Here is a 21,333-nt window from a genome sequence, read left to right as displayed (position 1 = left end):
TTCCTATAACCCTCCTTCCTTCATCCACCCACTGAGTCTACCATTTTATTTTCTTAACGGCTAATACTGCTTCTGGCAATCAGGATTCTCATTTATAAAATACACAGAAAAAATTTTTAAAAATAGAGAAATGAAAAAAATCCCCTTAAATATCTCACCTAAAATAGACATTCTTATGTTTTTACTATGAATTATTCTAAAGTTTTCTACTATAGGGTTTGTGTTTTTGTGATATACATACATTTACAATGATAAAGTTAAATGGTGTGGATATTTCCACATCAGTTGCCATGTCTTTCATTTTGCACACGAAAGGCTTTCAACATCTGAGTGAACCTGCGTAGGGAGATTCATATATTTTTGTGATGAGAAAGCTACTTTTTATTCTGGTCACACACAAGTGCAATTACACACACACACACACACTATCATTAAATACGGTCAACAGTGAATGAATGACAGAGCTCAGAAGAATCGGATGGATGTCCTGTATCCGCAGACACCAGTGCATATGGCAAACCACTGGGGACCAGGTTGAGAGCACCTGGACCGCACAAGGTGGGAATGTGACCTTGTGCCCTCAGCACTTACGGCTACTCGAAGTCTGATTGACTCCTCGCATTGCTTCGGGGAAGTGCCTGAAGGCCCTGAGGACGGTTATTCAATGACCAGAACCTTCTAGGCAAGCCTGGACTGTACAGGGATGAACTGCAACCGTCAGGAGCATTGCTTCACACTGCCCTGCCCAAGGGTGTTTCGTTACAAGGTGGCTGCTGCTTACCACAGTTTCCTGTGATCTTCCAGTTCCCTTCTGCTTTTTGGTTCTTAGTTTACTCGGAACTTTCTCTTCTTGCTGCTGGGTTCACATCAAGAACACTACCCAAGTGTGGGCTGGAGGGGAAGGTATCACGAAACTTGCAATCCACTAGCTGTTGAAACACTTCTGACAGCGTTATCAGATGGTTTCCCTTTTTAAAGTCCCATGTTCCCTCCTCCCCCTACTCCCAAACACACTGTTGTCAGAGGTCAAGTCACAGTAAAGACAGAGAGGGACTCAAGTGAACCGAGGGCCTCCCACCCACCTTTCCCACCATTTGTCCTCTCAGTTTGTAACTTGTTGAACTGTCTCCTTTCCTATCTCCTCCTCCACCCCCAACAGTGGATACAGCAGGTCTCTGGACAAGGGGATCAGATTGCAGGGAATGGAGTTGGAGGAAAAAAGAAGTGAAGACTGAGGAAATGCTCTTGAAAGCTTTTGCTGTTCAAGTGAGCAGCTGAAAAAAAAAATGGCCTCATGCGCCATGGTGTCCGCATCTCTGGTCTAAAGCCAAGCTCGTTCAGCCAGGTCAGGCAGCAAAGAAGCAACACTCTAAACCATGAGACACTCTAAATTTACTCTCTTCTTTTTAATCTCCACATATTTAACCTTGGCTTTACTGTGTCATTAATTGGCAGAGGAGCATCTTGACCCTCTGCATGTAGAGTGCCCTTTTTCACAGTGAAAATGCTGAGCATCTCGTCTATACACGCTAAAGGTGAAGGTAATGAGGCCCCAGGAGGTGGAGTAACTTGCCTCCAACTCAAGTCCCCAGACTCAAATATACGCATTGCAACAGTCAACCAAAGCACCCGCCTTACCTCAGGGGGGCTGGAACATGAACACTAGAGTGATGAGCGTCTGGCTCTCGGTGAGATAAGAAATGAACACTTGCAGACAGTGGATTACTTGATGGGCCTGCTTTGTACACGGGATTTTAAAATTACATTTCTTTCACTTTACAAATGATTTAATTCACATTATGTAGCATCGCACACTGCAAGGTAAAGATTATGTTTTGTTCAACAAAGACAAAGCCAGAATTTGGATTCGGGTGGTTACTATCTGGTCGAGCAAAGGGTGAGAAGGAAATTTATTCTATCTTCCTGTTTCAAGTTTCTTATTATTGCCTTCTGGCAGTGTCATTACAAGTGTTTCTGAGACGGGATCAAGGAAGAAAACATTTCCGCTCCCATCCAGGGGCAATTGCTCTGACCCACAAGCCCCACCTCTTCTTTCAAATCTTTAATAATGGGCAAGCATTATTACAGGACATTAGTTCTTTGTGAGCCACTGCTAAGCTGCACTTCCACATCTGTGAGAGTGACAGAACATCACAAAATGCAAACCGTTGTTCTGACTGAATGGTGCCTTGTGCGTTAAGGTGTGTGTGTGTGCGCGCTTGCACATACTTGCTCTCAGTGGATTCCCGTTGCTCACTTCCCAATGCTCTTTGCTCTCTTCTCCTGCCATGGCCGTCACAGCCATCACCTGCACACCTTTACTGAGCCCTCAGAACGGAACACTGACCTGCGTCCAACCTCGTGGAGATGCTAGTTACAAATCCACATGCCAGTTCTCCTGTGATGAGGGATTTTCTTTATCTGGACCAGAAAGATTGGATTGTACTCCATCTGGACAGTGGACGGGTTCTGCCCCGACGTGCAAAGGTAAGCTTGTGGGTCTGTTCTTCCTTATGACTTTTCAGATGACATAAGCAGACTGGAGAAGCATTGAAGATTCTGCTAAAAGTGCTCTAGAGTTAAAACAGATGGCATTCGCTGCACAAAATAACAAATCTAGATCTAAAAACACTCTTTCCCCTTGATAACCTTTTAATAAAGTTAATTCTGAAATAACAAAGGAAAGCACTATCTTCTCCATTTTGTAGATGAAGGTGAAGCATAGACTCAGAGAGGGTAAGCCATTTGCCCAAAGTCACACAGTGAGTTGTGATGTTCAATTATGTCCCTGAAATTTATTTCCTTACGACCCTTTTTTTTCTACATTAACCTGCTCCATTCACCTTCAGCAAACACTGTTGAGTTGATTTGGGTTGACGTGGCTTAGACCTAGTCTCCTTATGTATTCTCTCAACGTACTTGGTGACTCTAAGCTACTTGAGGGCAAAAGCTGCGCACTAATGTACCTGGTAGCAATGAGACAGATAAAAGTACATAGGTAGCCATTATCTGTTGAATATGAACTTACCATTTAATACAGATTTTATGAAAGCACACACTGTGCTGACAGTGAATGAGTGGGATGCTAAGGGAGGCGGCTAGACTTCACCTGAGTCAACCAGGGCATTTGGTTGGCACACTATCTAATATCGCATGTGTTCTGAAATAGAAACACACTGAATTCATGAACTTGGAGCTCATATTTTGTATCAAAGTGCACCATATTCCCAATTTATTATTCAGTATAAATGTGTCTTTATTTCATTAGCTGTAACACCATGCCAGCCCTGGAACATATATTTTTATAAACTTTTTGCACCCTAGTAGTTCCCTACAAGTAGAGAGAAGAGTGGTGGTTATTACAGAGACCAAGGAATTTAAGAGACAGGCAGGTGTGGAGAGAAATTGGTTGCTGGGTACAATGATGAGTAAATTCTGGAATATTACTACACAGAAGAGTGACCCAGCATATTAAATACTGTATCAAGTAGCCCCAAAACAGCCAGAAGACATGCTTCTGAATGTTCTAACTACAAATAAATTATAAATAGTTGAAATAATGTATAATCCAGTTATCTTGATCATGAAACAAAGTATACATTTACCAAAACATCACACTGTACTTGACAAAGCTGTCTAATCATCCTGCCAATTAAAAAGTAAACCAGAGACAAATGTCCAAGGGGAGGTATTTGGCACAGTGATTCCAACAGCATTTAGCATTGCTGCATCACGCACTGGAGTACTTGGATTCAAGTCCTGACCCAATTCCCAATTCTGACATCCTGTGAACTAGACTCTGGGAAGCAAAAGGTAAACGTTCAACTACTCAGGTACCTGCCACGCACGTAAGCAGTAGTGTGCAGTTCCTGGGTCCTGGTTTCTGCTTGGTCCAACCTTGGCTTCTGCACATGAAAAATCAGTCTGTCTATCTGTTTCGCTTTCTCACTCCCATCCAAATAAATAATATCTCCATGTTGTCTTCAACTCTGAAATGAAAAAGAAAATGGTAAACACCAACATTTTGTCCCCTACAGTCAGAGAATGTGGAACACTTGATGTCCCAGAACATGCCCTCATGAACTGCAGCCACCCTCTGCAAACATTCTCCCTCCACTCACAGTGCAGTTTCCACTGCACTGAAGGATACCACCTGAGCGGACCCAGCACGCTGCAATGCTTGGCCTCTGGACTGTGGGACAATGAGCTCCCACAGTGTGTAGGTATGTGGATCCCAAGCTTTCCCTCCTCATGATGAGCCAGAATTAGGAGGTGAGGACTGGACTGTCTCAATTTTAAAAAGTGGGAAATAATGAGGATCTACATTAAGTGGGAAACTTTAGATATTATTACCTATCAAATATACTCATATTAATTATATTTTGTGTCTGTAAAGTAAGGCAGTCAAATGAATTCCTGTATCTCAGGCAAAATCATTCTAACGGGACTCCTCTCTGTTAATTACAAGTTGAACAACTACAATGATTTGGACTCAAGGGTGAAGTATTACAAATCTATCAGTTTACCCTTGCTGCTTTCAATGGAAAACAGGGGTGCTTGAAGCTTTCTGGACAGCTTGAAAAGTGCCAGTTAACCAATGAAATGCATCGCCTTGCTTGCTTCTTTAGGAAGGGAGAGCCCCAGCAGACCCCTAAGACTTCAGGGTGACATCATTGTTGAGTGGGTATAACTTCCACCTTGCAACAGCAACATCCCATAGTGGGTGCCGATTCAAGTCCTGGCTGCTCCACCCCTGATTCAACTCCCGCCTAATGATCAGGGAAAAGCAGTGGAAGACAGAGTGTTAGGGCCTCTGCAACCACATACACGATCCAGATGAAGCGCCTGGCTGACTTTAACCCGGCCCAGCACTGGCCAGCATGGACATCTGGGAAGTGACCCAGCAGACAGAAGCACTCTCGGTGTGTCTTTCCTTGTCTATGTAACTCTGATTCTCAAACAGAGAAGCAAATGTGAGGGTGGAAAGAATTCTGAAATTTTCCAAGGTGCTGGATAGGATTTGTCCGCAGAACTCCCAACATTGCTTTGTGGTTGTTGCTAGCCACCCAGTGCCCATCCCCGAAGATTCAAGAATGATGAAACATGATCTGTCTGCGCAGTGCAAAAGCATCCAGCACCAGGTAGTTCTAACCTAACCTGTGCAGAAGAATTTATATGAACTGGGCCCCAAGAGGTATAACGCATAGCTTTGGAGTGTGTGGAGGGAAGTGTCAGGTAGCTTGGGATGTAGATTTTTGTTCACAGCACTAAATTCCTGCTGAGAATATGCATACAGTGGGCCACTGAGTTCCATAATTGAACTATTCCTAACTATGTTCCTTAGCTAGAATCAAAATATCTGGGATGGGAGAAGGGTTTCAGATTCTAGGAAAACAAGAGACTTATTTTATTACAAACAAATTTTAAAATCTTCCTTCACTGGAAGTCACAACCACAAGCAGGTTTCTTTTTTTTTTAAGATTTATTTTATTTTCATTGGACGGTGAGATATACAGAGAGGAAAAGAGACAGAGAGGATGATCTTCTGTCCATTGATTGACCCCCAGGTCAGCCACAATGGCCAAAGCTGAGCCAATCCAAAGCCAGGAGCCAAGAGGCTCTTCTGGGTCTCCCACATGGGTGCAGGGTACCAAGGCTTTAGGTCATCCTCAACTGTCTTCCCAAACCACAATCAGGAAGCTGGATGGGAACCAGGGCCTCTGGGATTAGAAATGGTGCCCATGTGGGATCCTGGCAGATGCAAGGCAAGGACTTCAGCCGCTAGGGCACCACACTGGGCCCCACAGGCAGTTTTAGAATAGGCTCCTCTATAAATTTAACATAAGACAAGAGAAGAGGGCACTCCAGCTGTAAGTAGACTTTAGGAAATCTGCCAGGACAGGACAGGATTACAGAGATTTGTGCGCAGAAGATCTTAAGAACTGAGTTTGGAGCACACTGTATTTTTAAGTAATCTGGGCAATCTGAAGATTTGATACTCCAGGGCTGGGCAAGCATCATTAGGGTCGTATGACCTTTTCTTTTCAGTTTAACGGATATATATATCTGTGTAAAGTCCTACCTGCAGAGGGAGGAGGAAACACAGAAAGAGATCATTTATCTATCATTTATTCCCTCCTCTGACGCCCACAGCTGCCAGCTCTGGGTCAGGCCAAAGCCAGGAGCCTGATGTTTCATCTGGTCTCCAATGTGGGTGGCAGGGGTTCAAACTATCGGGCCATTCTCCTCTGCTTTTCTCAGGCCATTAACAGAGAGCTCGAATGGAAATGCAGCAGCTGAGACACAAGCCGGCATCCATATATTCACACACACACACACACACACACACACACACACACTATATGCACATATGTTCAGTGTTACTGGCAGTGGCTTTATCTACTATGCCACAGCACCAGCACTCAGTTTCCAGAGTGGCTCTTCACCGTTGCATTTCATTTCTCTGCCTGGTTTTTCTCCTTCCTCATTTCCTTTCTCTTTCTTTGGGTCTCCTTTACAGTTGTGCAGTGTCAGCCTCTGGAAACCCCTAACAAAGCAACCATGGACTGTGCTCATCCACTTGTGGATTTTGCATATGGCTCCAGCTGCAAATTTGAGTGCCAAACTGGCTATCGAGTGAGAGGCTTAGACACACTATACTGCACTGGAGCTGGCCAGTGGACCTCACCCTTGCCCACCTGTGAAGGTAAGATTTTTCTTCAAGAAGCAGTCATGACAATGGAGAAAAACCAAGGGTTCCCAATGTTAGGATGAGATATCTCCTCTAGGTTCTGGCATTGGTGTAAGTGGCACAGCCTCTGGGACCATGAGTTTTCTCCTCTGTGAAACAGAGTTAAGAATTGCAAGGTGCTTTTATATGGAGTAAGGTGTATAAAACTCCTGTGATAAAATAGCTGGTCTAAAGTACCTAACAAAAAGCTGGGCACTCGATCAGCTTGACTTTGTGCCTGTTTTGTTTCTTTTCCTGCCCCACTGGCACAGACAAGCTGTAGGCTAGCACCTCACACTTCCAAACAAGTCATAGCTGTGGTGCTCTTTCTCTCTCTCTCTCTCTCTCTCTCTCTCTCTCTCTCTCTCTCTCTCTCTCTCTGCATTTCAAATAAGTAATCTTTAAAATCCTATAAGATCTTAAAAAGATAAACCTGCTGATGCAATCCTAGTTAATTACATAACTCCATGAAACTGAATTCTATGTTATTGCCTCATATCCTCAGGTTTTTTTTTTTTTTTCAATCATAGTGTATCTGGGGGAAGGGCTGAGAGAAGGGTTATTGGGTGCAGAGGCAGGAAATTAAAAAGATTGAATCAGTGAATTCTCAGACCTGGACTCTGAGCCCAATTCTGGCACTTTGTAGTTATGAGACTTTAGGGAAATCATAAAACATCTCTACATCATATTTTCTTCATCTATAAGGTGAGATAGAGGTTGTGGAAGATTTCTGTTCCTCAAATGACCTGATCTTGTAATAGCAAAACACACAGAAACATCGACACACAAAAGCACACGAAATGAAAACTGAAAATCCCTGGGAAAGCCTAGGTTATATCTGTTCCCTGCAAAACTCCAAAAATAGCCTAGAGAAGAACTGCGTATCAGCACTGAGGTCACTTGGGGCTTAATCTTAGTGTTCAGGAACTCTCCTAGGCTGAACTCTCCTGGCACTTGAAGCTGAGTATTTACTGAGCACCTTCCGTAAACTCAACACTGTTCTAGGCTCTGTGAGACAACTCTGTATGACCAAGCAGCCTCAAGGAGACTGTGGGACAGTGGGAAAGAACCACAATGATGCGTCAACAGCACAGGGATAGTAGCTATGGGACCCATAGGAGGTGTTCCTAACGCCATGAACGTGGGAATGGAGGGCTTGCTGAGGAAAGGAACCCTAAGTACAGACCAGAGGGCAAGTGAGAGGGAGCCAGGTAAAGCAAATTATGAGGTGTTTCAGGTAGATTCCCTGTTAGAAGAGGGAGAAGACCTGGGCCCTTCTGTTACCCAACTTCAGACAACTTTCTCCATTTAGCAACTACATGTAAGCCACTGGAGAGTCCTGCACACGGAATCATGGATTGCTCCCCGTCTGAAAGAGCATTTCTGTACAACACCAAGTGTAGCTTCCACTGTGCCGAGGGCTTTGTGCTGCAAGGAGCTGATGCAGTTCACTGCGCCGACTCAGGAGAGTGGACAGCTCCGGCCCCCGTCTGTCAAGGTACTGTGACATTGAAACATTCCTTCTCTGCCTCCTGGTCACTAAAGACATCAACATCTGTATGTAACACTGTCATTCATTTGTTCATTACACATCCACAAAGAACCTACTGTGTGCTAGATCATTAGGGATGATGTGGTGAGCAAAACCAGTCTAGGCAAGCATGTTCGTTACAGCATAGTCAGCTAAGAGTTGCTTTGATTAACATGCATGGAATGAATTGAGGAAGTAGGAGTTATGGAAAAGGAACAAAACCTGAGGAACGGCATGGAATGTTGGAAGAGCAATAGATGGCTTTTAGTTCTACCATTTCCTATCAAAACCTATGACGTGTGTGAGGCTTGAATGATAAAGAATGGTAAAGATTCTGAAGCTTTGAGAGAATAATCAGCTGTTAAATGTCACATTGCTGGAAGTATAGACACAGGATTGAAATGTAGGCCTGGTCTGTTGGAAGGCCTATTGTTTTTGCCATATACTACACTGCCACCCCATGGCCGGCCTGCTAAATTCCAGGCCTGTCACTGGTAAATACTCTTCCACTCTACAAACTTATCCTGTTGAAAAGAGCTCTAAAAATGATATTGCTTGGTTGTCAGATGAAAGACTATATAGAACACATCCATTAGTTTATAAAAATTGTATGTATTCTACATTGTGCAATGAGCACTAGATCAATGCCCAAAAATCTTTGCCTCAGTTGTTAAGGAACTATTACCACATATGGATATAGGTCACTCCTTGTTCTACATTTCCTTTTATACACAGATCCGTTGACCATTGCTATCCTTGAAACAGCCACAAGTTTAATGCAGCCCACGTTGGTTGCTCCTACCATATGCCCGGTTTGTGTTAAATTTCCCTGTGTGTCAGTAACACTACTTCTCCGATAAGAACCTCCTTGCCTACATGATCAATATGAAGGTCTTAAAAGTTATTTAAAGATATTTATTTTGGTTGGACATGATTGAGAGGGTTCAGAAACTTCCACTGAAGCAAAAGGCCAAATTAGTCACTGTGGCTTAGTAAGACTGACCAGATAGACCAAAGCAACATTCCTAAGTGGATTTAATGCTATATAAGTGCTCATTTTATAACAGAAATTATTTTAGTACAGTTTTTTTTACGAGAGTGATCCCTTTTGCTTCTCTCTCTACGTGGGTAGAAAGCACTTGTTATTATACATCTAAATTATTTACTGTTCACTAGCTTACCCATTCAACAAACACTTTCAGAATTGCTGCTGTGTATCAGACGCTGTGCACTGGGATTCAGGCTTGAAGAGTGATAGGGTTCCTGTTTTCACCCGGCTGATCCTGTGACCCACATTTTCGGTTTTTAAGATGGAATTCTGGGAGATTTTCAAAACAGTTATTTTGTGCAAATGTTCACGAATGATTTAATGTCTAAGGTTTATACAAACAGATATGCTTGATAAATAAAATTAATTTGCCAGACATGGAGTGATTAGTTACTCAGCAGATTGGGGTCCCTAAGTTGAAATTCAATGCTATTTTGTCTGAATAAATTCATGCAAAAAAGAGTCACAATACTTTGTAAATAGCCAATCACTGAAAAGCGCTTGGGACAGTGCACAAAAATATATATATATGTATTATATTCTTGTAAGGCAGCACTCAAGATTTGAAGAGGTCTTTAAAAGTTACGCAAAATGAGTTTTACCTAACATATTGATTTCAACATAACAAGACTTTTTAAGAAGAGATAGTCACTTGGTTTATTAACAATATAATATGTACTGATAAATATCAGACTTGGGTCAGAGAATTTACTAGTGATGCATATACTTACAGAAACATCTAGCTAATGATTTATAAAAACACTGTTAGGGAGAAATTGTGGTTAGTTGATTTAGTGTTCCATTATTTGTCCACATAACTGGTAATTGTCGAAAACCTCTTGACACTATGCAGTGGTTATTATGGCAAACGCAGTGACAAATTTTTAGGTTTGGGGAATTTCTTGTCCAGTAACAAGGACGGAAGGTATGACATGTGACACTGTAGCACTGGAGTCCAAACAAAAAGTAAATACATTGAGAACAGAATTCAGGCTGAGGTGAGAGGCTATGTTGAGTTTGGTCATGAAGGATTACTGGAATTTTATTAGTAGAAATACTTTTAGAAAGAAACTTGGGGCAGCATGAGATAACAGCACTCCGGGGTCAGGTTATGGAATTTCTAGGAATTAATCTATTTTGCGCAGGAAGTTTTGATTCTTCCTCTGCTCTGAAACTTTGTTATTTGAAACCAAACAAAAAACCAGCGTGGGGATTAAAATGGAGGAAGTAGCTTGAAACGGAAAGTGATCTCTGCAGTTGCAGTTTCCTTGCATTTGAGGAGATGGCAGGCTATTTAAAGGAAGTCATTCGGGGCAGGAAGAATGGCAGAGGTTAAATCCTGGATTGCATTTGTTTAGATAAGGGGGAAGGGGCATAAGATACTACAAGGTTTCTGAAAAACAGAGTGCTGAGAAAAGATGATGACATTATAAATCTTGAGTGAGTTTGCCTATACCCTTGACTTCATTATCTTTGTGTCCTCCACGTACAGTATCTCTATGCAAGCCCACCATCCTTCCCACTGCGCTCTGCGGTAAATGACCTGTCTTACATCTGTAAAAATTACAGTAAGCGCTTAGGAAAAAGTATAGTAAATGCTCCATAGCTGTTTCTTGATTGTTTGACTGCATGAACTTTGTGGGACAGAACTTCAGAATGAACTTGGAGATGGTGACACTCTTGATTTCTCACTCCAGCCATCAAGTGTCCAGAACTCTTTGTCCCAAAGCAAGGCAGCATGGACTGTTCTGGAACTCATGGAGAATTCAGTGTTGGCTCTACCTGCCACTTCTCCTGTAGCAAGGGATTTAAGCTAGAAGGGTCCAACAATGTGGAATGTAAAGCTCCTGGAAGATGGTCAGCACCTCGGCCATCCTGCAAAGGTATTAAAATATGAGCTCTTGTGAGAGGTGTATGTAACAGTGTTATTTGGGCACATCAGATTTCACTGATTAAAAAAATTTCTAGGGGATGACAGAATTATTTGTGAATTATGCATCTGAACTCTTTTTCTCAGACTGCTTTGTCAGATTATCTGAACGGTCTCCTTGGCTTTGGTGCCAATAGAGGACAAAAGAGAAGGAGGCCTTTGGTCCAAGTTTTTAGAACAGGGAAATGAGGGTGTAAAGACCAATCAACTGCCACATGGCTAATAAATGGCAGAGCCAGAAGGAGTGCTAAGAGCTCATCTTTAAAAGTAGCAGGAGCGGGCAATCAGCCCATGGGCATACCTGGCTCTCTACTAAGTCTTTTATGTTTCTGTCTTGATTCTCTTTCCTATTGTAATATTGGTAGCATTGATCCCCATTTTCTTGTGGCCAGAAGAATAATCTCTTCAAGGACACCTCTAAATAATTTTTATTACCTTGTTTTCTGTATCAAAGACTAATAGTTCTGCTTAGCTTCCTTATATAGATATTTCCAGAGCCTCCCTTGTTATAAAAGGAATGGAAAGCAGTCATTTCGTTTGTTCTTCTTTCAGCCTGGACTTTTCTAATTGGAAACATTTTCTCCCAACAGCCACAGTGTCGGTTGTTACTCCAGAAGTACAATGCCCCGCTCTCACCATTCCCAGTCAGGGAACAATGTCCTGCAAGCACCATCTGGCAACCTTTGGCTTGAACACCACTTGCCACTTTGGATGCAAAGCTGGATTCACACTTTTAGGAGACAATATTCTCAGTTGCAGTCCTTCAGGCAGATGGACAGCAGTAACTCCAACATGCCGAGGTAATGTGTTCAGGAGCCATTCCTGTGTTGTTGTCCTGCTAGATACTAAACCTGCCTGCTGCAATTCCACCTAACCCAACAGCTCCTGAAGGATGTTAAAACCCATGAACACACAGCACTGTCATTTGGAAGTAATGTACAGCAGGTATGTTACCTCTGCCCTCCCTCATGTTATGACCCAATGTCCTGGTACTCAAAGACCTAAAAGACAAGCATGTGGAGAGGTGCACAATGTTTCAGAACAGCAAGAATGGGAAACTTGAAGCCATGTGAGTGTGAAACACGAGTTTCAGCTCTGTTAATCACGTAGAGCAGTGTCTTAGAGAGCTGTCACCTTAGGCAAGAAGCGTTACATTCCATCTCTGTTTCATCGTTCTATTGTCTACAAAGTACTGTCAGAACTTTGCAAATGTAATTCTTGCTGAATAATCTTTATTTCTCCTAAATGTAACACTCTTAGTTAATTCTTTAGTTTCCCACATATAAATTTGAGAAGTAACCTGAAATTTCTTTAAATATAAAGGAAGATGATGGTGTCTTTTTTTTTCAAATTTTCCATGTTTGGTTAAGCATTTTCATACACATATGTCAACGTGACAATCACCAATGTAATGATAAGGACATTTAGAACAATAACAAGATTATTTGTAAGAAGCAAAGTTGTGTGGATTGTGGTTTTGTAGGGAAGATTGCCAATCTATGAGCAAACGTTCTTCCTCATTCTTTGGCTCACATTCTTGGAGTGGCTATTTTACCTCTTGTGATAGTGAAAGAGTAGTGTTGAGTACTGCTCATCGCCCTGTATGAACTTATATATTATGTCTCATTTATGAAAATGTAAGTTAGAACACAAGGAAGACCCATGATCTTTTTGCCACTACATATGTGTTTCTTCTTCATCCTTTTGTTATGTAGCTGTCACATGTTCGGCACTGCACATTGATAAGCCGGGAGAGATGAACTGCTCCACTCCTTGGGGGAAATTCAGCTTTGGATCAACCTGCACCTTCCATTGCCCAAAGGGTCAGTTACTAAATGGCTCAGCGAGAGCAGAATGCCAAGAGAATGGTCAATGGTCAGCGCCCACACCAACTTGCCAAGGTACATTTTTAAAATATCATTTAGGAAGGCCCGGTGCGATAGTCTAGTGGCTAAAGTCCTCGCCTGGAACGTGCAGGGATCCCATATGGGCGCTGGATCTTATCCACTTCCCATCCAGCTCCCTGCTTGTGGCCTGGGAAGGCAGTGGAGGATGGCTCAAAGCCTTGGGACCCTGGGACCCTGGGACCCTGCACCCGCGTGGAAAATCCGGAAGAGGCTCTGGGCTGTTAGCATTATATTGGCTCAGCTCCAGCCATTGCAGCGGCTTCGGGAGTGAAACAATACACAAAAGATCTTCCTCTCTGTCTCTCCTCCTCTCTGTATATCTAATTTTGCAATAAAAATAAACAAATCTTAAGAACATGTATATATCATTTAGGAAGTCACCTTAATGTGGAAAAAAAAACCCAAATCATTATTTATTTTATGCCTATTCCTTAAGTGGTTCTGTTTCGCATCACTGGAGTAGTTCCATTCTTAATAAATGTTTCACAATGGGTCAGGAATACTCTCATTGCCTTGTAAGTGGCAATGAGAACAAAATTTAGCCAAGCACCATTCCTTTCTCAGCATTTAGATTTGTGAACTGAATCCTTTAATTTCCTTATAATCTCTCTTTTCTAAATGGGGAGTTAGTTACTTCAGGAAGATTCCTAACTTATCTTAGAAGAGGTTTGTATACCACTCATCTCTACGAACACCACAATCTGCACTTATTCACGTGCTGGTTTGTGTGTCTCGTCCCACCCCTTACTCTTCATCTCCTTCCTAGAAGCTGGTTATGAACACTTTTTATTGAGTAACTTATTTTTTAATTACCAAAATAACTACCATGGTTTATTTGATTTGTCCAAGCTATCATATGTAGACTTTTGGCCCCTACAACTTAATTCCGTGTATCAGGCCCTTAACTTGACAGATTTGGAAATGGCACTTGATAATTCAGCTTTGAAATTAAAATTGGATCCAGATGCCTATTCTGTTCCACTGGATTGATGTCTCGATTTTCTTTCATGCCAGGTTGTCCTCACTGCTAGGTTCTGTGATGATGCCACCTGATCTCACATCTCAGAGGGAAATGGCTGATCTCTTCCAAAGTTCGCTTGTTATGTCTTACAGGTTTATGTGTGTGTTTGTGTTACAGCAGGGTCGCTGACTGTTCAGGAAGCTCTCACGTACATTGGTGGAGGGGTGGCATCTCTAGCTGGCTTGGCAACGGCTGGAACACTCCTGGCTCTACTAAGAAAGCGTTTCAGACAGAAAGGTAAATAAGAAACACTCTGCTTGCTTTCTTCTTTTCATGTGATAGGGTGTGGCAGTGAAAACAGATATTCAGTATATGCTTGAAAATAGTCTCTTAAAAATAAAACAAGGCAAGTTATCTAAGGCACTGAGTGCCCAATCAGAATCACCAGTGACGATACAAAGGCAATGAACTTGTTTGAGCTTTTAAGAGGCCATTTAGGATATCCATGTCAGAGTATCAGAGGTCAGTGCTTGACTCCGTCTTCTGACTCTAGCTTCGTACTCGAGTGGACCCTGGGAGAGGCAGCTTTGGTAGCCCATCATATCTACATCAAACGGAACTTAAGGAGGCGGCAAAAGCTGCTTTACCAGTGACCTGCAGTGAAATTTATAGAGTTCCTGCAGGATTTAAGCACAAAAGTATACAAAAGAACAAAAATTTGGTATGGGGAAAAAAGAACTTTTAGTCATAGAGAAATTTTAGCTTAGGAACGAAAGAAAAGAGTAGCCCCTCTATTAAGGTTTTTCTACTTCTTTTGTTTTTAATTTTATGATGCAAGTCCATAGCTTCTGGGATTTCCCTTACTCCCTCCCCAGTTTCCCTCCCCCAACTGATTTTCCCCATATTATTACAATAGGATAGTCCTTCATAAGCAGTCATAAGTCCATCATCCTGTTATTTAAGTGTATCCTGACACAGTAGGTACAGACAATGGCAGACAGTCCAGGAGCCTATTGTTAAGATATATCCAACAGTTTCATTGGGAGTTCATCTTTGATTTGGAAGTAGAGATGCATACTACATTGTATCGTCACATCTGGATAGGATAATCTGTATTATACAACTACCATACATTCCCTTAAATGAAAAGCCATAAAAAATCAGCAACAGGAATGAAGTCTTAAAAAATTTACAACAGCGTAAGTTAAATAACATGTTACTGAATAACCAACGTGTTGATGTGAAAAAACCAATGTGAAAAAGGAAAGAAAAAAGCATCCTTGGAGGAAATGATGCTACTATAAGACTTATGAGTCAATGAAATATTTAATAAGAGAAAAGAAACTATTTTGAAGAAGTGAAAGTAAAAACAATATCAAAACCCACGAGTTGTACCAAAAACAGTAATGAAAAAATTATTCATCTTGGAATTTGCAAGAAAGGTTGCCTTATATCAGAAAGAAGATATGATTTTTGTCCTTTTGGAATTAACAGGTTTCGCTGAGCATAAGGGTCTCTAGTTAAGGCCATTTCATTGCAAATGGTAGAGTTTTATTCTTTTTAACGGCTGAGTAGTATCCCATGGAGTAAATGTACCACAGTTTCTTTATCCACTTCTCTTTCAACAGGCATCTGGGTTGTGGATTGTGTTGCTGTAAATATAGGATCACAGATGTCTTTCTCATATGCAGATTTCATTTCCTTTGGGTATATTCCCAGCAGTGGGATAGCTGGGTCCTATGGCAGGTTTATTTGCAGTTCTTTAAGTGGTTATACTAGCGTACACTTCCACCAACAGTAAAAGAGCGTACGTTTCTCCCCACATCCACACCAGCAGGTGTTGTTAGTAGAGTTCTCAGTGTAGGCCAACCTCACTCAAGTTAGATTTAAGCTCAATGTGGTTTTCATTTGTGTCTCCCTGATGGCTAGGGAGCCTGAGCATCTTTTCATATGTCTGTTAGCCATTTGAACCTGTTCTTTTGAAAAATGTCTGTTCATTTCTTTTGCCCATTTTTCACAGGGTTGTTTGTTTTGCTGTTGCTGAGTTTCTGAAGGTCTTTTAAATCTTGAATATTAGTTGCTGATCAGTTTTGTAGTGTGCAAAGATTTCTCCAGTTCTGTTGGTTGCTTCTTCACTTTGTCAATTGTTTCCTTTGCTGTACAGAAGCTTTTTAGTTTGATGTAGTCCCATTTGTTTTGTCTTTGACTGCCTGTGCTTTTGCTGGCTTTTGCAAGAAGTCTTTCCCTGTTCCTATATCTTGGAGAATGCTTCCTATATTTTCCTCTAATAATTTGATGGTTTCTGAGTATAGATTTAGGTCTTTGATCCATTTACAGCTGATTTTTATATAAGGTGACAGGTGAGGGTCTTACTTCTTACTTTTACAGACTGCTAACCACCTGTCCTAACAGCATTTGTGGATGAAACCAGGCTTTTTTCCCTGGATTGTTTTCAGTTTTCTTGTCAAAGATGACTTGTCTATAGATGTGTGGGCTCCCTTCTGGGGTTTCTATTCTGTTCCATTGATCTTCTCTCTTTTTGTACAATACCAGACTGTTTTAATGACCATTTTCCTGTAGTATGTCTCGAGGCCTGGAACTGTGATTCTTACAGCTTGATTTTTATTTTTCTGGATAGCTTTAACTATTGGTGGTCTCTTATGCTTCCAAATAAACTTTTGTATCTTTCCTATTTCTGAGAAGAATGTACAGTCCCTTTTAAAATAGCAAAGAGGAAACTTAAATACCTAGGGATTAATGTAACCAAATACATGGAAGACCTCTATTTGATGAAAACTATAAAACATTAAGAAAAAAAGAAATAGAAGAAATCATTAAAAGATGGAGAAGATTACCGTGTTCCTGGATCAGCAGAATCAGCATCATTAAAATGTCCATATTACCAAGAGTAATATACAAACTCAACGTGATCCCAATCAAAACCTCTCATAAGGTTGAAACACCCTTCCTTAGCTGATAGGACATTTATGCTGCCCATGCCCATAGTTTCACAAATCTTTGATTATAAACTAGTGGGACTCTTGGTGATAACTCCTGGAAAATAAATGCCCAAGGCCAGGTAAGTGAAAATGTCCAAGTTAAAATACATGATGGAGTTCTCGTTGAATTGAGGGGTTTCAGCATCTGTTTCCCACAGCTTGTGGCATACCGCTTGTTCTCTCTTCTTCCCCTTCCTCCGTGTGCAGAGCCACCACTGCATCGAGAGTATTTTACCACAGTTCCTTTTTATGTTGTCCTGTAAGTGGGTGATGCCAGAGATGGACCAAGAATTGCAACAAAGTCACCATGTACAATTTGTTTTGATCCTAACAAAGGATAGAGGGAAGATCTGCTAAGACACAAATGAAAATTCCCACAATCATGTAGGAATCAAACTACTCCTGTCCCCTAACACGTTCTTTGAGAATTTCTGGGCAACTCCCTGCATACTGAAGAAGTACCAGCAGCCAGACTTCCTTGTAGAATTTTAGAAATAAATGGATTTATTGGGAATAAATATTTTCCTGGGATTATCCAAACTTGGATTCACATTTCCCAGTATCCTGTGATCAAATAATTGGAAATGATACATATTGCGTTCTGATCCTGCAAACTCAAAGTACATACCATTCTCACATTGAAGCTGAATAATCACCTGGAAAATGTATTCATTCGTTTCATGTAGTCTAATATTTATTAAACTCATTGATGACTATAAGATGCTTTTACCCTGTTTTATCTACTTGTCGGATGATCATCAGGCAATAACTATGTCTAAAGTTTCAAGGATCAGAGTCTGTTGTTTGGGTTAAGATAGAAGGTTCCGGATCATACATGTTACTAACAAAGGAAAACAGTGTTGTGTTGATACAGATCTGTTTATAGAATTAGTTTGTCTAGCTGATGCTTGAGGGAGTATAATACCAGTTACAACACCCTCAAATGCCAAAGAAATGGGTTGTAAGAACTAACAGATGGGCCAGGTGGCGTGGCCTAGCGGCTAAAAGCCTCCGCTTTGAATGCACCAGGATCCCATATGGGCGCCGGTTCTAATCCCTGCAGCTCCACTTTCCATCCAGCTCCCTGCTTGTGGCCTGGGAAAGCAGTCGAGGATGGCCCAATGCATTGGGACCCTGCACCCACGTGGGAGACCCGGAAGAGGTTCCTGGTTCCCGGCATTGAATCAGTGCAGCGCCAGCCCGTTGCGGCTCACTTGGGGAGTGAAACATCGGATGGAAGATCTTCCTCTCTGTCTCTCCTCCTCTCTGTATATCCGGCTTTCCAATAATAATAAAATCTTAAAAAAAAAAAAAAAAGAACTAACAGATGAAGAAGAGAACAAAACGAGGCAAAAGAAAAAACAAACAAAAACTGAACTAAAACAGATATAGAATACATCTCCACGAGGCTGAGGACCCAGGGGTACAAAGAGATTTTTATCAGAGAAAGAAGATGGAAAGACTGTCAGATGTTTGCTTTAGCATGAAATAGGCCCTACCTTTGGGAGCTCACCTGTCTGAAGGTCATTATGTCTAATAATTTCTATCACTAATGACTCATTATTTCTCGATTGTTTCAGATGAAGGAAAAAGCCCCTTGACCCCTCATAGGTAAGTTGAAATTGCTCATTTTGGGGTAAATTTTGCTGATTTGACCTTCTGACGTACTAAGCCAGAATGATAAAAAGGGCAAAGCCCATGTCCTTTTTACAAAAAATATTTGGTAACACCCTCTTTCCTGGTTTTAAGTAACACAGACAATATATCCTATCTGCATAATTTTTTAAATCAACAAATGTGTTTATTATAATCTCAAGGAATACTGTAAAAGGGAAGTGGCAATAAGTAATAAATAATCCAGACAAAATGCTAAACATTGTAGGCTGCATTAACAGGTGTCATGACGCCATCAGAAGCTAGTAACTTCTCGTAGATTCACAATGAAGTTCCTAGCCACGCAGGTTAGGCTGCTTCCAGCCAGTGGAACCAGAGATATGGCCAATGCCCACGTCATTATCCAAATTCAGGACAATGATTCAAGAGGGCTATTATAACATTCCTTTATTTACATGCCGATTGTGCTATACATAACGCCAAACAGATTATTTCTATGTGAATTAGTGAAGTTGCAAACTCAGAGGTTTTTAATCCACTTCCGTGTGAATGTTGAGTATACACTCCAAGGTTACATGTAGTATAGGACGATTTATTTGTGTGCTCTTCTTATTTGGACATCCACCACTGCTGACCATGCCCACTACATATTAACAGAACTCCTGGTTATTATTAATACCAAAAGCACCTTTAGGGTCAATGCTGTCATTCTTTGAAAATTATTGCTAGAGTACCAAACGTCAATGCTGAGAATTTTGCATGTCTTCTCACAGAAGAAACTGAAGCCCCCTAGAGGACACAGCAGGTATTTCATACGTAAAGTATGGCAATGAGAATCACCCAGAGCTGTTAAGCAGGATTCTGATAATTGCTTTAGCATATGCTTTTCTTGCCTTTTATGAAGATTTATTTATTGAAAAGGCACATTGATAGAGAGAAGGAGAGAGAGAGAGAAAAAAAAGGAAAAGAAAGACTCTTCCAGGCCAGGCACAGTAGCCTAGCAGTTAAAGTCCTCATCTTGTATGTGCAGGGACCCCATATGGGGTCCGGATTTGTGTCCCAGCTGTTCCACTTTCCTTCCAACTCCTGGGGAGTCATTAGAGGATTGCCCAAAGCCATGGGACCCTGTATCCACGTAGGAGACAAAGAAGAAGCTCCTGGCTTCAGATCGGCCCAGTTCCAGCTGCTGTGGCTGCTTGGGAAATGAACAGCAGACAGAAATTCTTTCTCTCTGTCTCTCCTTCTCTCTGTAAATCTGACTTTCCGATAAAAAAATAAATCTTTTTAAAAAAGGGTGAAAAAAGAGAAAGAGGGCCCGGCGCAGTGGCCTAGCAGCTAAAGTCCTGGCCTTGAACTTGCCCGGGTTCCCATGTGGGCGCCGGTTCTAATCCCAGCAGCCCAGCTTCCCATCCAGTTCCATGTTTGTGACCTGGGAAAGCAGTCAAGGACAGCTCACAGCCTTGGGACCCTGCACCCACGTGGGAGAGCCAGAAGAAGTTCATGGCTCCTGGCTTCAGATTGACTTAGCTCCAGCCACTGTGGTCACTTGGGGAGTGAATTATTGACCAGAAGATCTTCCTCTCTGTTTATCTGACTTTGCAATAAAAATAAATCAATCCTTTCTTTAAAAGAGAAAGAATCTTCCATCTGTTGGTTCATTTCCCAAATGTCAGGAGCTTAGTTGATCTGAAGCCAGAATCCAAGAGCTTCCTTTGGGTTTCCCACATGAGTGCAGGGTCCCAAGGACTTGAGCCACTCTCCATTGATCTTTCAGTCCCTAAGCAGGGAACTGGATTGGAAGTGGAGCAGCTGGAACATGAATCAGCGTCCACATGTGATGCCGGTACCAGTAGGCGGGGGCCTATCATGTTGAGTCACTGTGCTAGCCCTTTTCACTCCTGTTTATAGCAAAATTTGCAGGATGGGGCAGTGATCCATGGTTATGGGAGGTAGTATTTGATTATCCATTTTACTGAGAATCAATTATTCTTTAGCAATCACTCTAGTGTTTCTGTTCTACAGTCACCTAGGAACATATGGAGTTTTTACAAATGCTGCCTTTGACCAGAGTTCTTAAGGTAAGTTACTGTGAAGATTTTAAATTTGTAAAACTTTATTTATTAGAGAAAGAGAGGAAGAGAGAGAGAGAGCTCTCTGGTACTGGCTGGTTCGCTTCCCAAATACTTGCAATAGTTAGAGCAGTGCCAGGGATGACCCAGGAGCATTAACTCAAGCCAAGCCTCCCACATTCATCACAGAAAAATTACTTGATTGCTGCTTCTGAGGACCTGTGTGAGCAGGAAGCTTGAATGGGATGCCTGAGATAGGCGCCAAACCCAGACACCCAACATGTGATGCAGGCAGTTCTAATTATTAAGATAACCACTCACTTCAAAGATATTTTAAAAAAAACAGGTCAGTAAGGAGAAATGGAAGAATATAAAGCTTGTATTAAATTTTAAGTATGTCTTACGTTTTCAGACCATGAAGAACATAGTACTGGTAGTAAAAGGCAGATATCAGATCAGAGAATAAATTCATATCAGGGTTTCCACCCCTTCCGCGATAGAAATATTCTATGTCCTAAGCGGTCTCAGGATGTAGTACCTTCCC

The 21,333-nt window shown here is 41.6% G+C and overlaps 1 protein-coding gene across 2 annotated transcripts in view; it reads left to right on the top strand.

Annotated features, from left to right (window-relative positions):
* SELP (selectin P) overlaps positions 1 to 21,333 on the top strand; it is a 41,306-nt gene that overhangs the window by 19,203 nt on the left and 770 nt on the right. Inside the window, exons 9-18 of one of the 2 annotated variants that reach the window (XM_058660612.1) lie at positions 2,302 to 2,487; positions 4,038 to 4,223; positions 6,521 to 6,706; positions 8,043 to 8,228; positions 11,007 to 11,192; positions 11,830 to 12,039; positions 12,955 to 13,140; positions 14,285 to 14,404; positions 18,687 to 18,717; positions 20,743 to 20,798. In XM_058660612.1, coding sequence (XP_058516595.1) covers positions 2,302 to 2,487; positions 4,038 to 4,223; positions 6,521 to 6,706; positions 8,043 to 8,228; positions 11,007 to 11,192; positions 11,830 to 12,039; positions 12,955 to 13,140; positions 14,285 to 14,404; positions 18,687 to 18,717; positions 20,743 to 20,797 — 1,532 coding nt within the window. In that variant the 3' untranslated portion in view covers position 20,798. The remainder of the gene's footprint in view (positions 1 to 2,301; positions 2,488 to 4,037; positions 4,224 to 6,520; positions 6,707 to 8,042; positions 8,229 to 11,006; positions 11,193 to 11,829; positions 12,040 to 12,954; positions 13,141 to 14,284; positions 14,405 to 18,686; positions 18,718 to 20,742; positions 20,799 to 21,333) is intronic. The other variant, XM_058660611.1, reaches the window with a different exon arrangement.

This window comes from Ochotona princeps, chromosome 2 (genome assembly GCF_030435755.1).
Source record: "Ochotona princeps isolate mOchPri1 chromosome 2, mOchPri1.hap1, whole genome shotgun sequence".
In the NCBI taxonomy this organism is placed as follows: domain Eukaryota; kingdom Metazoa; phylum Chordata; class Mammalia; order Lagomorpha; family Ochotonidae; genus Ochotona; species Ochotona princeps.
The sequence above is the reverse complement of the archived record's forward strand: the minus strand, read 5'-3'. Positions and strand labels throughout refer to the sequence as shown.